This window comes from Lichenostomus cassidix, chromosome 15 (assembly GCF_008360975.1).
Source record: "Lichenostomus cassidix isolate B80296 chromosome 15, HeHo_3.0, whole genome shotgun sequence".
In the NCBI taxonomy this organism is placed as follows: domain Eukaryota; kingdom Metazoa; phylum Chordata; class Aves; order Passeriformes; family Meliphagidae; genus Lichenostomus; species Lichenostomus cassidix.
The window spans coordinates 11,796,673-11,810,773 of record NC_139496.1 but is presented as its reverse complement, the minus strand read 5'-3'; the positions used below and the strand labels follow the sequence as shown (position 1 = coordinate 11,810,773).

General features: G+C 55.7%; 1 protein-coding gene and 1 long non-coding RNA gene across 11 annotated transcripts in view; both read left to right on the top strand.

Annotated features, from left to right (window-relative positions):
- Positions 1–14,101, top strand: part of NOS1 (nitric oxide synthase 1) — a 74,220-nt gene that overhangs the window by 47,519 nt on the left and 12,600 nt on the right. For all 9 annotated transcript variants that reach the window (XM_085076169.1, XM_085076172.1, XM_085076171.1 and 6 more), the window contains 15 exons: positions 357–448; positions 1,405–1,546; positions 1,956–2,095; positions 2,519–2,693; positions 3,355–3,456; positions 4,201–4,395; positions 5,534–5,619; positions 7,889–8,033; positions 8,314–8,418; positions 8,723–8,781; positions 11,544–11,660; positions 11,862–12,036; positions 12,373–12,511; positions 13,205–13,283; positions 13,780–13,973. In XM_085076169.1, coding sequence (XP_084932295.1) covers positions 357–448; positions 1,405–1,546; positions 1,956–2,095; positions 2,519–2,693; positions 3,355–3,456; positions 4,201–4,395; positions 5,534–5,619; positions 7,889–8,033; positions 8,314–8,418; positions 8,723–8,781; positions 11,544–11,660; positions 11,862–12,036; positions 12,373–12,511; positions 13,205–13,283; positions 13,780–13,973 — 1,945 coding nt within the window. The remainder of the gene's footprint in view (positions 1–356; positions 449–1,404; positions 1,547–1,955; positions 2,096–2,518; positions 2,694–3,354; positions 3,457–4,200; positions 4,396–5,533; positions 5,620–7,888; positions 8,034–8,313; positions 8,419–8,722; positions 8,782–11,543; positions 11,661–11,861; positions 12,037–12,372; positions 12,512–13,204; positions 13,284–13,779; positions 13,974–14,101) is intronic.
- LOC146430449 (uncharacterized) lies at positions 10,029–11,524 on the top strand. 2 transcript variants are annotated; one of them, XR_014855372.1, is made up of 3 exons: positions 10,029–10,687; positions 10,778–10,811; positions 10,902–11,524. It is a non-coding gene; the product is annotated as an uncharacterized LOC146430449 (long non-coding RNA). The 2 variants fall into 2 exon arrangements; XR_014855373.1 differs by having other exon boundaries at positions 10,778–10,838; positions 10,883–11,524.

The following is a 14,101-nucleotide window of genomic DNA, read 5'->3' as shown; positions in this document are numbered from 1 at the left end:
CTTGCTGTTCCTCAGGCCAGACTGACACCTGTCCTGTTCCAGCTTGGAATGCTGATCCTCAAGAGCAGAATCCATGATTGTTTTGGGATAAGGCAGGAACAGCAGCAGGTTGGGAACACGGGAACGAGGAGGTTTTTGCCTGAGCAGCAGATGAGTCACCTCTCCAAAGCAAAAGGGGCAGCTGGATTAGACATCCACGTGTTCCCAAGGCAGGGAACACATAATTAAGGAGCTTTAGATCCCTGAGAAGCCACGGGGGTGCTGGGAGTTCTCCGTGTGCTGTGTTTGCTCTGCCTGGCTCCGCCCTAGGAGCTGGAACATCCTGTAGGATCCCCACAGCTGCTTCCCTGTTCCAGGTGTTCGATGCCCGGGACTGCACCACAGCCCACGGGATGTTCAACTACATCTGCAACCACATCAAGTATGCCACCAACAAGGGGAACCTCAGGTGAGCCACCAGGGAGTCACAGGGTTGGTGTCCCAGGGCCTCCGGCTGGGTGACAACCCAGCTCTGGGCCAGCTGGAGTTGGCTCTGGGCCACTGCGTGGCCAACATCAGTCTGGGGAAGCGTTAGAGGCACCTGATTTGGGGTGAAGGTCCTGCTGGAGTCATTGCACAATCACAGGGTTGTAGCCACACCAGTCCTGGGAAGTGTTAGAGGCACCTGATTTGGGGTGAAGGTGTCCTGCTGGTGCAAGTCTCTCTGTTCTTGCTGCCTGTGGGACCTCAGAGGGCAGATTTTCCCATGATTTTCCCTTTCCTACATTCTGCATCCAAGGCAGACCACGGACTGCTCTCCAGGAGCTGGGAACACCCCAAATTCCAGAGCCATGGCTTTCTCCAGTGTAACAACTCTCTGGGGCTCACTCAAGGTGACGCCTGAAACAGGGTTACCTGAAACAGAGGCCAAACAAAGTTAGGAGAATAAAAAGCAGATTAATGTGTTAAAGGCCTTTAAGGTACATTTTGGGGTAGACAAAGCCTACTTGAGAGGCTGCACCCAAAATGGACACTGAGTCACAAGCTCGTCACATTTTAGAAGTTCTGTTACCATATTGGCCTCAATTCTCCAATTACACCTTCAGGTGATGATGTCAACCACCCCAAGCTTGCTCCCCCCAGTTCACTGTTGTTTACATATTTTGGGGCTCTGAGGCAGCAAAGTGTCTTTGGATTTTCCAATGGAGACGAATTGCTTTGTCTGAAATGCTGGGAACACAGGTTTTTAGCACTTTATATTCAGCCTAGAGCCACACACCAAAACTAGAGACACACGAAAAATAAAACCTAAATATCCTTACGGCATCAAGGGCCCACCCAGAGGAGGTGGCAGGCAGGGACAGCCCCTTTTCCTCCAGCATTTTCCCACTCCTGGCGCTCACCAGCGCTGCCTCTCCCTTGCAGATCTGCCATCACCATCTTCCCGCAGCGCACGGACAGCAAGCACGACTTCCGCATCTGGAACGCGCAGCTGATCCGCTATGCCGGCTACAAACAGCCCGACGGCACCATCCTGGGGGATCCTGCCAACGTGGAGCTCACCGAGGTGACAAACCTGCCCCTCCCGGGCTGCTGGGGACATGCAGGAATTCTGAGGGGCTGGGTCAGGCAGGCTGGGCTTGAACAGTGCGGCATCATGGAGTGAGGTTGGGTTTGTGTCACCCTCGGGTGTTTTCCCAGGAATAAAGCCACTCTTCTGCTTTTCTTACCCATTTTCTCCTTCACCATTGCAGGCACAGGCCATGATCCTACTGGGGATCTCTTCCAGGCTCGTTTTCACCCCAAATCCCCCCACACTGGCCATGGGTGGGCTGGGACAGGCCATGGTCTTTGCTCAACCACAAGTATAGAAATCCTGTTGAGAGCGATGTCCACGGCCACGCAATTCCTGCCCCCAGTGCCTGAGGAGCAGGTGACCTGCTGGGACATCAGCCCTGCCTTTATTTTCCCCATAGATCTGCATCCAACAAGGCTGGAAGGCACCATATGGGCGCTTTGACATCCTGCCCTTGCTCCTCCAAGCCAATGGCAACGACCCGGAGCTCTTCGAAATCCCACCGGAGCTCGTGCTGGAAGTGCCCATCCGGCACCCCAAGTGAGTCAGGGCAGCCCCAAAACCTGAGGGGATCAGCAGGACAGAAATCCTCAGGTTCCACCCTAAGCCACGTCCTGTGCTTGGCCTTTCCTTGCCGTGCTTTGGGGGCTTCACCCAAAACCCTCTCCCAGTAAAGCTGGCAGAGCTGGGAGGGAAGTTGTGTCCATGTCTCAGGGCTTTCCCTCATATCCAGATTGATTTTCTGGGAAAGTTTCCCTTTCCTCCAAGCCTCCCAGAGGCAAATGCTACTCTGCACCACTCCTTAATCACCTTCTCCCCATAAACAGCCCTAAGAGAGGTGCTGATGGAAATATTCTCCTCACATCCTTCACCCTGCTAGCAAAGTGACTTCAGCCATCCACCGGCCTGCATTGGGCGGGAAAATCCTGGCTGGTTGTCTGATCCTGACCTTTTTCCTGGCAGGTTTGAGTGGTTTAAGGACCTGGGCCTGAAGTGGTACGGGCTGCCAGCAGTGTCCAACATGCTGCTGGAGATCGGGGGGTTGGAGTTCTCGGCCTGCCCCTTCAGCGGGTGGTACATGGGCACCGAGATCGGCGTCCGCGACTACTGCGACAACTCCCGCTACAACATCCTCGAGGTGATTCCCGATCCCGCTGCTCCTGGGGATGTGGAGTCACTGGGACAGTGCCTGGAGTGGGGGATTTCCCGAAATCTTGGTGTCCTGTGGGGCTGTCTGGTATCCAACACGGCTGATGTGATCCCTGTTGAGCTTCCCAAAGCACCTTAGGGATCTGCAGGCCTGGGCTTGGTTGAGGCCAAGGGCTAAAACATGAGAGGGTGCTGAGACACTTGGGGCTCCTCAGGGATGTGCCTGAGCTTGGGGACCCTCCAGCTGCTCCCTCTGGAGTGTTCAGCCATGGCTCAGGGACTGCCACTGGGAGAGACAAAGCCTGTGCAGGGATCTGGATCCATCAAAGCCTCCCAGGGAATGCTGTGTTGTTTATCCCTCCCCAGGCTGCTAAGACCAGAGGGGTGACAGCAGTGGGAGTGTCTGACTGCTCCTGGTGGCCTTCTCAGCAGCATTGGGTCACCTGTCTCTGCTCAGGGAGCAGGAAGGCCATGCTCCTGCCATGGAGAGGGAAAGGCAGGATTCCTTCCCAGAAAACACCAGCCCTTCCCTGCACTGGGGGTGCCTTGTGTCAGCCTGGGCCTCTCTGGGTTCCTCTCCCCAAGCATAGATCTCCAATCCTTGTGTTTTGGCCATTAAATCCTTCCCCTCCTGCCATGTGTTGTTACAGCAAGTGGCCAAGAAGATGAATCTGGACATGAGGAAAACCTCGTCGCTGTGGAAGGACCAGGCGCTGGTGGAGATCAACATCGCTGTGCTCTACAGCTTCCAGGTGCCTCAGGACTCTGCTTGGTCCAGGCCAGGCTGGGGGGACACAGGGACTGGGTGGGACAAGTGTGGGTACATCCAACCCAGGACAGCAGATGGAATTGGGCTGGACCTCCCTAATTTGGGCTGTGCCAGTGAAATTTAATAATTCTGTGTTCTGGATGTTGTGAAACAGCACTGCCAGCACCTGGGTTCTGCTGGTCCGGAGGGAATGTCCGGAGTGGGGAAAAATCCAGCCCTTCTGACCCAACAATAAGGGGAAAATCCAACCCTTCTGACCCATCAACAGGGGGAAAATCCAGCCCTTCTGACCCACCCATGAGGCAGGAATCAGCCCAGGTTCTCCCCCTGCCTGCATTTAAGGGTTGAGTAACAAAACCAGTCCTTGGTAAGCCAGCTTCAGAGGATGAGGGTAATTCCCAGAGCTGGGTCTGAGCTGCCCCATTGGAAGAGCTTCCCAAGGTTCTGAGCCGGGGATGTTCCATCCATTTCATCCCATCCCAGCCTTTGCCTGCTTGAGGACAATTAATAGGAGGAGCAGCAGTTCCATAGCACATCTATTCCCAAAGGACTGGGGCAGCCTTCTTGGGAAGCTCAGGATCAGCCCTGGGTCATCTCTAAAGGTCCTGTAAGACCATGGGAGTGAGGAATATTTGGGACAAACAGCTCCAACTGTAAAATTTTAGGATTTGGCTGCAGATGATATCTGTCAATTATGATATTGGCTCTGCTGTCTTGTCCCCGACAGAGTGACAAGGTGACCATCGTGGATCACCACTCGGCCACCGAGTCCTTCATCAAGCACATGGAGAACGAGTACCGCTGCCGGGGGGGCTGTCCTGCCGACTGGGTCTGGATTGTCCCCCCCATGTCGGGCAGCATCACCCCAGTTTTCCACCAGGAGATGCTCAACTACCGCCTGACGCCCTCCTTTGAGTACCAGGTGCTGTCCCCACTGTCACCTGCCACCCGGGCCTTGTGGCCAAGAGCGGGGTGGGAGTGGGAGCTCAGGAGGTGCAGGAAGGAGAGGGACACCATCCAATTCCTTCACAAGCTGTCCCTGTATTCCATGACAAATCTAATGGATCCTCCCCACTAATGCAGTATAAGAATGGCTTTTGTCCCTCCATGGGACAAACTTTTTAATCACACAGAACTCCTCCCTTTGGAAGTGCCTCATTTCACCCTTCCATGGGTACGTGAGGAAAAGGCCTGGAAAATGTGTGAATTTCCCCCCATCTCCACCCTGCAGGTTTGGGAGAAAGGCTCCTGTATCCCTGCCCTCTCCATTCCACCCTGCAGTTTGGGAGAAAGGCTCCTGTATCCCTGCCCTCTCCATCCTGCAGGTCTGAGAGAAAGGCTCCTGCCAGCATTTGGGATCCAGCAGTGGGACAGAGTTTGGTCCCAGCAGGGCCAGCAGGGATCAAACACTGCTGCTGGAGTGTTTAACACTCCAGACCACGGGAAGAAAAGCCCCTAAGCAAACCCTGCCTGGTTATCCAGCCATCCCTGCTCCGGTGCTTTCCACACAATGTGACCTTTAGTCAAGAGCCCTTAAGGAATAATCACGAAGCAGGAGCAGTCTGTTCATTGCCATAACCAACCCACCAGGCACCCCAATGCTTCCTGGCCCTGATTGCAGCCTGCAAGGGCACGGAATGAGCTTCTGTCTGCTTGCTCCTGGCTTCAGCTGCCTCCCCTTCCCAAAGGGCCTCTTAGGGAAAAAAAACCTGTGGCCAGGGCGGGGGGAAGGATCTGTTTCCATCACCTCTCCCCTTCTGGCGCTTCCTTCTTTTTGCCTGTGGCCTATTAATGCTCCTCTCGAGAGGTGGCAGAGCAATTGGCCAGATGCTGTTACAAGCCAGCAGGGTTTATTAGATTGCAATTTTTCTGGGCATGTTCCATTGCCCAGAGAAAGCCCCATGAGGCTCCGAGGATCAGGGACACAGAGAGGACAGGGAGGGCTGTGGAGTGGCAGCTATTCCTCCTCTCCTGACTGGAGGAATTTAACTCTCAATGCCGTGGATGCTGCATTTCTCCAAGCTCTCCCCACCAGCTGATCCTGCCTTTCTCTCTCCTAGCCCGACCCCTGGAACACACACGTCTGGAAAGGGGTCAATGGGACACCCACCAAGAAGAGGGCCATTGGCTTCAAGAAGCTGGCAAAGTAAGTACCAGCAGGCTCTGGAAAGGCCTGGAATGTTTGGGGTTGGTTTTGGGCACCCTACGGGTGTGAGCATCACCCTATGGATGGTGGGCTCTGAGCCTGGGAATGCTGGAGGCTTTACCTGCCATGAGGGACATTTGGGGACACAGGCAGCCCTCTGAACACCCCCTTAGAGCTCCAAAAGGAGTGTGACCAGGTGGGGTCACACCAGATCTTGGGTATTGTCTGGTCACACCAGATCTGGGCAATACCAGATCTTGGCTATTGACTGTTCTCCTGAGTTCTTCATCCTCCAGTAATGCTCAGGGATCCTTTCCCACCCTTTTAGGGTGCTTTCCCTGTTTGTCCTTTCCTTGGGGCAGGAAGATCCCCCCTCCCTGTCGGGGGCTGTGCTGGCACTGATGAGATGAAACTCCTGTCCATATTCCTCTTTATCCCTGTGACTTTCTCCCTCCTTGAGGAGCACCTGCCTCCAGTGCATGCCCAACCCTCCAAACACCTGCCTTGCAAGGAAAAGGGGGAGATGGCAACAGGAATCTCCCTGCAGGCAGCAGATGGATCAGGGCTGAGCTGAGATTTGCACTTCATGGTCAGTTGACCCCTGGCAAGAGGCCACAGCAGCCCCTCTTCCCTGCCAAGGCTCCTCAGCAGCAGGGATGCAGGAATAAAGTGCAATTTGGACCCTGATCCTGGCCCAAATCCCTCCCCTGGGGGCCATTGGCAGAGAGGAGCTGCAGGTTCTGTGGCAGCAGAGCCCTGGGCCAAGGCAGGAGAGGGCTGGGTGTGCCCTGCTGTCGGTGGCCAGGCTGCCAGGTGGCCCTGGCTCGTCACAGCATCTCCCCACGCTTCAGTTTCCCCGAATCCCTTCCATCAATTTGTTCCCACTCTTCAGCTGTCACCTCCTGCGAGCTGTTTTCCGTGGTGCATCCATAAACAGGATCAGCAGCTGAGTGAGGAATGTGTTCCTCCTGCAGCTGACACTGGGGCTGGGCTGGGGGAAGAGCAGGAGGATTCATGGAGTTGGGAGAAAAAATGCTTTTATTGCTGTGTGCCCCACTGAGGGATGGTTTTGTAGAAATGTGAGCGTGGCAGGTAATTTTTTTTAAAAATCCCCATTGTTCTTGATGTAGGGAAAGGAATTATTTTTGTAATTCACCATTAATCCTGTCTGGATCTGAGCTAATCAGCTGAAGCAGAAAGCCCTGAGCGTGACTTGATGCCTTGCTCAGGCAGGCTGGGCTGCTTCTGGCCAAGTCTGAGCCTTTAGAGCTGCAGTTTCTGCCCCTCCTGCCCCTCACCTGCCCTGGGGCCAGTGGGGGTCCTGGGGACAGGGGACATTGCCACCGTGGGAAGGCAGAGGGGCAGAATCACACTGACAAGTGGTGATAGAGCAGCAAACAGAAATGTTCCTGAGGGGAACCTTGCCATGGACAGGAGCTGCCAGGGGCAGGCAGGAGAAACCAGCCAGGGGGAGTTCTGCCTCTTCTTTCCTCTTTTTTTCATCCCTAAATAATTCCCCAAACCCAGAGTATTTCTGAGCAGGAGGAACAGGGGAAAGCTGGACTCCTCCTTCCAATGTGACCATCCCAGCTGCAGCCTCCATTCCCCACAGCTCATCCAAAGGGGATGCAGGAGTCCTGCTGAACCTGACACCCTGGGGCAGCCCTTCCTGAGACATTCCTGAGGCCACACAACTGCTTTGTGCTCCTTCAGACTCTCAAATCCTGCCTTTTCCCTGTTGAAACATTGGTCTAAATCCAGACCTGATGGATTTCTGCATTTCTCGTGGCCTCATTTAAAGGCTTTGTAGTCCATTTAGAAAAGATGAAGATATCCTGCATGTAGGAAAAACAGCGTTGATGGATGTCCCTAAAACAACAAACTCTCCACCCTTGTCCCCAGGTGGTATTTAAGGGATGGAGGGGCTGCTCCTCCTCCTGGATCTCCAGCTCTGGTTGATTCCAGCTTTTCCTTTGGCATTACCTGCCCCCGATTCTTCTGCTTCCCTGCCCTGCAAAAATCCCACCCTCCAATGCCTGGTTTAGCATTTTCCTCATAAAACCCATCCAGGTGTTTGAGCTCTGTGTTCAAGCTCTCCCATCTCCTCTTCCTCTCTGACAAGCCAAGCTCTTCCAAGCCAAGGCTTCCCTGTTTGCCACACAACAACCAAAACTGATGCTGCAGCTTTTTAAGGCTGGTCGTTTATTAATAAATAAAAAGGCCACAGACAAGGACCAAGCTCTGACTGGGATTTATTCCTGCTTCCCAGGGCTGTGAAGTTCTCAGCCAAGCTGATGGGCCAAGCCATGGCCAAGAGGGTCAAGGCCACCATCCTGTACGCCACGGAAACGGGGAAATCGCAGGTCTATGCAAAAACTCTGTGTGAGATCTTCAAACATGCCTTCGACGCCAAGGTATTGCCCCTGAGACGGGTTGGGTGTGAAATCATGGGTGCTCCGAGGAAATACATGGCAAATAGCTGCCAAGGGTCTGCAGGGTGTGACCTTGTGGGTCTGGGGTGGAGCTGCACAGGAATTTTTCCAGCTGATTTCTGTTTGCCCATGGCAGCTCCAGGGCTTCTCATGTCCCCCAGGGCTCCTGTTCCCACCCTCCCTGTGTGGAGATCTCAGCAGGGATGGGCTGTTCCCATCCCCAGGAGGCTCCCAGCTCTCCCTAACCTCTCTGTGCCCGCAGGTGATGTCCATGGACGAGTATGACATTGTGCACCTGGAGCACGAGACCATGGTCCTGGTGGTCACCAGCACCTTTGGCAATGGGGACCCCCCTGAGAACGGCGAGGTAGGGGTGGCTGCGGCAGGGGACAGCAGTGGGACAGGGGCAGGAACATCCTCTTTAGGCTCACACTGAGCTGGAATGGCCTCTGGAGCAGGGATATCTCCTTAGTCCGAGGATTCCTACATTCATCCTGTGCAAACCCTGCCGGTGTCACACAGAAGGTGACAGCCCCGTGGCTGGGGGGCTGTGACCTCACCCGGCTGGGAACAGCGGGCAGGGGGCAGAGCCACAGCCCAGGCTGTGCTCATGGCTTCATTTCCTGCAAAAACTGGCAAAACCGATGGCCTTCTTTGTTCTTTTTCCACAGAAATTTGGCTGTGCGTTAATGGAGATGAAGAATCCCAACTCCCACCTGGAGGAGAGGAAGTAAGAGCACTCCAACCCTTTCCCCTCCCACTCTGAACCCCAGCCAGCTTCCCTGGCTTCATCCTCTCACAAGGGAGTGAGAAATCCTTGGGCACAAAGATCCAAGGGATGGGACCTGCCTGGAGAAGCAGGGAACAGGGAGGGTGGAGGTCCCAGGGAGAACAGAAGCACTGAGTCAGGGGTGTCTGTGCATTCCAGCTTGGAATTCCCTGGGGTGACATTTTAAAGCTTCTCTCTTCAGCTTGAAGAGGCAGGAATCTATGAAAAAAAGGAGGAATTTCCCCAAAATCATCGATTCTGAGAGCCAGAGCCTGTCCAGGAGACACAAAAATAGTACGAGTTGGAGGTAGAAGGGAGTTCCCAGCCTTGCAGATGTAGGTGGGGGAGGGCCTGTGAACCAGATTTAGCTCCATGCACAGCGTGAAAAGATTTCTAGGGAAAATAAGAGCTGTGATAATCCTGTGATGTTTGTAACCGGTACCTTGGAGACCGAATGTGGGATTGTAGAAAATCCCCCTTCACGGGAAGATGAGCTTTGAGCATCTCCGTGCAGATCCCAAGGGCTGTGAAGGGAGGGCGGCATTAAAAACCAATTGGAGTCTCCTTTTAGCTGTGAAGAATAAAATATTTCCCTGAACTGGGACACGGCTCTGCCCTGGAATGTCTCCTGAGCTAACAACTGGCACGAGGCTGCTCCTTAATTAAGGATGGATCAGCTCTGGCCAGGGATCCAGGGCAATTCCAGCCCCCTGACCTGGAGCAGTGTCCCCAGAGTGGTGACAAACACAGCAGGGACAGATCTGTGGCTCTGCAGAGCTGGCCCTGCTGCAGCCCCAAAGTGCTCTCCTTGCTGTGCAGCCAAGTCCTCCATGGATCCCTGCAGGGCTGCCCAGCTGAAAACCCATTAGATTGCTAATGGCCTCCTCCTTAATGGGGACAGGGACAAAACAGGACGTGCAGGCAGCCCTGGAGGGGTCTGGATGGAGAAGGGACATTCCACACGTGGTTTTCACCCCAAGGATCTCCTCCTTGGGTGCAGAGGTGCTGCCTGGGGTGAATCAGGCAGATTTGAGGAGGATAAAAACCCCTGAGCTCGGTGCTTGCTGTCCCAGACACCTCCAAGTGGGATTTAAGGGGTGGCAGGAGTTCCAAGAGCCAGGCAGGGACACAATTCCACTATCCCAGGCTGCTCCAAGCCCTGTCCAACGTGGCCCTGGACATTGTCCAGGGCCATTGACCTTGCTGACATCAAACACAAAAAAACCTTTTACAGTGAGAAAAGGAGACCTGGAGGAGAGAGTCTGGGGGACAGGGACAGTGTCAGCCTGGGAAAAGAGAGTTGGAGAGGACAGTTCCTGTCCATGCAACCCACAGACTCCCAGCTCCGCCAGGGAATGCTGAGGGTGGATGAGATCCCTCTCTAAACCCCAGTGGCACAGGATCCTGCCAGGGCACTGTGGCCACAGCCCTTCCCAAGCCCTGAGGCTATGCTGTAGCTGATATTTGGCTCCTCATGTCTCACAGCGAGGGTTTTCCAAGGGTTTTCGGGAGCATTCCTAAGCCATTCCTATTTAAGGACCTGCTGTTCAAATGCAGCCCAGCCTTCTGCAGTCATCCCACCCCACCAGGACCTGCTCATCCCAGAAAAAGCTGCTGCTGCTGCCTTGACAGGGGGAATTTGGCCTTTGTGTCCATCTAATCTAATCCAGAGGGTTGTGCCACCCTGCACAGAATCTGGGACTGCAGGAAATCCCCCAGCCCTGGAAGACAAGCTTTGGGCATCTCCATGCAGATCCCAGAGGCTGGGAAGGGAGGCCACATCCCCTGGGATAACCTGGGGTGAGGACACTGCCCAGGGACGGCAGAGGGGATCGAAGCAGGTGGAGTGAAGCTGGAAAGGCTGGAGGTGTGGGGAGAGAGGGTGAGGCTGAGAGCAGAGGTGGCACTGGAGGTGTGGGGAGAGAGGGTGAGGCTGAGAGCAGAGGTGGCACTGGAGGTGTGGGAAGAGAGGGTGAGGCTGAGGAGCAGAGGTGGCACTGGAGGTGTGGGGAGCGAGGGTGAGGCTGAGAGCAGAGGTGGCACTGGAGGTGTGAGGAGCAAGGGTGAGTAGAGGAGCAGAGGTGGCACTGGGGGCTCTGTGGCCCGGCTGTCCCTCACCCCGGGGCCGTGCTCTCGGGTGCCGTGCCTGGTGCCGGAGCTGTGCCGTGACTCATGCACACACCACCGCTCACTGCTCTGGCTGTAAATTTAGAAACCCTTGTGTGGAGTAATTTTGGAAGATGGTTCAATTCAGAAATACTTCTGCTGTTGTCAGATTTTTTTTTTCTCCGCTCCCCTTCCCCCTCCTCATCCCTTCTTTTCTCACCCCTTTTTATTTTTTTTTTTTTTATTTCCCACTTCCTATGAGTGAAAAAACCCTCAGAATATCTATTCAGACACGTACCCGACCTTGTGTGCTGCCGGGGAAGGACAGGTAAAGCCAAAGGTCCTGGCAGCTCTGCGTCATCGGGGACAATGTGGTGGCCAGCACTGGGGTCAGCACAGTGGGAGGTGACAAGGACCTCACGGAGCATCCCAGCTCCAGCTGGGGGTGCTTAGGGGCTGCTGTGGCTTTACCCTGGGAGGGAACACATCCCTCTGCTCATGGAAGTGTGAGCCCTGAGCTCTGGGTTGGTCTCCTCCGTAATTTGGTCCCCTCTGAGCACAAAGCCACCCCGATGTGACACCACCAGCGTAACCCTGGGTGCTGTCGCCGTTCACAGGAGCTACAAGGTCCGGTTCAACAGCGTCTCCTCCTACTCGGATGCACGGAAATCCTCCAGTGACGGCCCTGACTCCAGGGACAACTTCGAGAGCACAGGACCCCTGGCCAACGTCAGGTAAAGGGGACAGGGCGGGAGGGACAGAGCAGCAGCTGGTGCTGTGCCGACCTGTCTCTCCCACCTCACCCTGAGGTGTTTTGTCGGCATGCAGACCTCCCCAGGCTGCTGAGAGTGGTGGTGGCGCAGGAGGGGATGTGCCAGTGTCCCTGCCAGCGTCCCTGCCAGCTGGGCAGCCACAGCTGTGCCCTGTCCCCGCAGGTTCTCCGTGTTCGGGCTGGGCTCCCGCGCCTACCCCCATTTCTGCGCCTTCGCCCGCGCCGTGGACACGCTGCTGGAGGAGCTGGGCGGGGAGCGCATCCTCCGCATGGGAGAAGGGGATGAGCTCTGTGGCCAGGAGGAGTCCTTCAGGACCTGGGCCAAGAAGGTCTTCAAGGTAAGCTGGGGCTGCGGGGAGGAGCAGGGGGAGAAGGACAGAGTTGGAGCTGATCCGATCCCAGCCTCCCCGTCCCTGGGCTCTGTCAGCACTCCGGCCCACAGCAAAGAGGTTCTCCATATTTGGGTGGGGCTCTGGTTTGTGCTGACCACCAAAAGGTCACCAATGTGTTGAATTGCTGCGTTATCCCAGATATCTGGGAAGGAGAGCACCACCAGGTGTGCCCATGGCCACTGATACAGCTCTGCAATTTTGGGGGCTCCTTCTGCCTCTGGGTTGGGATAAGGGGGGCCAGCTGGGCTCAGGGGGTGCCTGAGGGCCTGGTGTGTGCTGCAGGCAGCCTGTGACGTGTTCTGCGTGGGGGACGATGTCAACATCGAGAAAGCCAACAACTCCCTCATCAGCAACGACCGCAGCTGGAAGAGGAGCAAGTTCCGCCTGACCTATGTGGCTGAAGCCCCAGAGCTCACACAAGGTACAGCCACGGGCTCTGCAGGGCTCTGCTGTGCGGCAGAGGGAGAGGACACAGGGACAAAGGGGCCAGCCCCCCTTTTTTTTAATCTCTCTTAACTTCCCAGCATTTCAGCCCTGCCTTTCCCCTCCACCCCACACCCACAGAGCGGCCTATGCTGGTCCCAGGCCTCTCTGGCCAGTCCCAGGCCCTCTGGCCAGTCCCTGCCTGTGTCTGTAACAGAGATGTTTGGATGGGATCTGCTCTCCCTCCTCCTGACCCCGTTTCTTGAAGGGAGGAGCTGGAAACCTGGGCTCTTTCCAAGCTCTCTGTCCAATGCTGAGCATTCCGGAGCGAAGGCAGGTCCATCCCACGGACACCTGGCCCCTCAGCACGGCTCCTGCAGCACCGGCTCAGCTCTTCCCAAATCCGGGTGCTTTGCTGCCAGCCAGGTGGCACTGGCAGTGAGAGGAGCCTGTGGGCAATGTGAGGGCACAGCCCTGAGTCTCTGGGGGTGGTGTCAGAGTCCTCCTCGGTCACTAAAAAAGGGACACAAGCTTGGCTGTCCTCCGGGGTTTCTGATCCCTCAGGCTCCCTCAGGAGGGAGGTCAAACCCCTGTGGGCAGCTCTGGTCATTGACCCCACAATGATCCTACAAGAGCCAGAAGCCTTGGCCACACTCTGCTGAATCCCGTCCCTGACTCTCTTCCTCCTCAGGACTGTACAGCATCCACAAAAAGCGTGTCTATGCAGCCCGGCTCCTCACACGGCAGAACCTGCAGAGCCCCAAATCCAGGTAGGAAATGCTGCTGTCCTGGGAGCTGAACCCACACAGGGTGCACCCAAAACAGTCCTACAAACAGCCCTGGAGCCCTGGATGCCCTACAGAATCCACCTTTGTGCAAACTGGAAGCCAGTGGAGGGCATTCCCAGCCTCTGTGCAGGGTGGAATCCCTGCTGGTGCCTCCCTCAGCCCGTGGCATGGGGAGCTGGCTGGAGAGGCAGCAAAGGAAGGATAAAATTGCTGAGCAAGAGGTTAAACTGTTTTTTCCATTTTAAAAAGTCCCTGAGGGTGAATCAGTGGGTGCTGCAGTGTCCCTTCTCCCTGCTATGACACTGGGGACATGGACATCACAGTCTGCATGTGCCACCACCACCTCCCGGGGCACCAGCAGCTCCCAAGGCCAGGGCTCAGTGATTCCTGAAGGATTCTCCCAAAACACTTTTTCCTGCTTTTCCTCCAAAGGATTCTCCCATAACACTTTTTCCTGCTTTTCCTCCTCTCCCTGCAGCCGCCTGACGATTTTCCTGCGCCTGCACACCAACGGGCACCAGGAGCTGCAGTACCTGCCTGGGGACCACCTGGGGGTGTTCCCAGGGAACCACGAGGACCTGGTCAATGCCCTCATCGACAGGCTGGAGGATGCCCCTCCAGCCAACCAGCTGGTGAAGGTGGAGCTTCTGGAGGAGAGGAGCACAGCTCTAGGTAACCACCGAGTGCAGGTGGCCTGTCTCCTCCTTTCCCAGCTCCTGAAGTTCTTGTAGCTCCTCAGGGAGAAATCCCCAGGAGAAATAATTTCCCATCTCCCTGCCATCTTTGCCTGGATTGGGAGC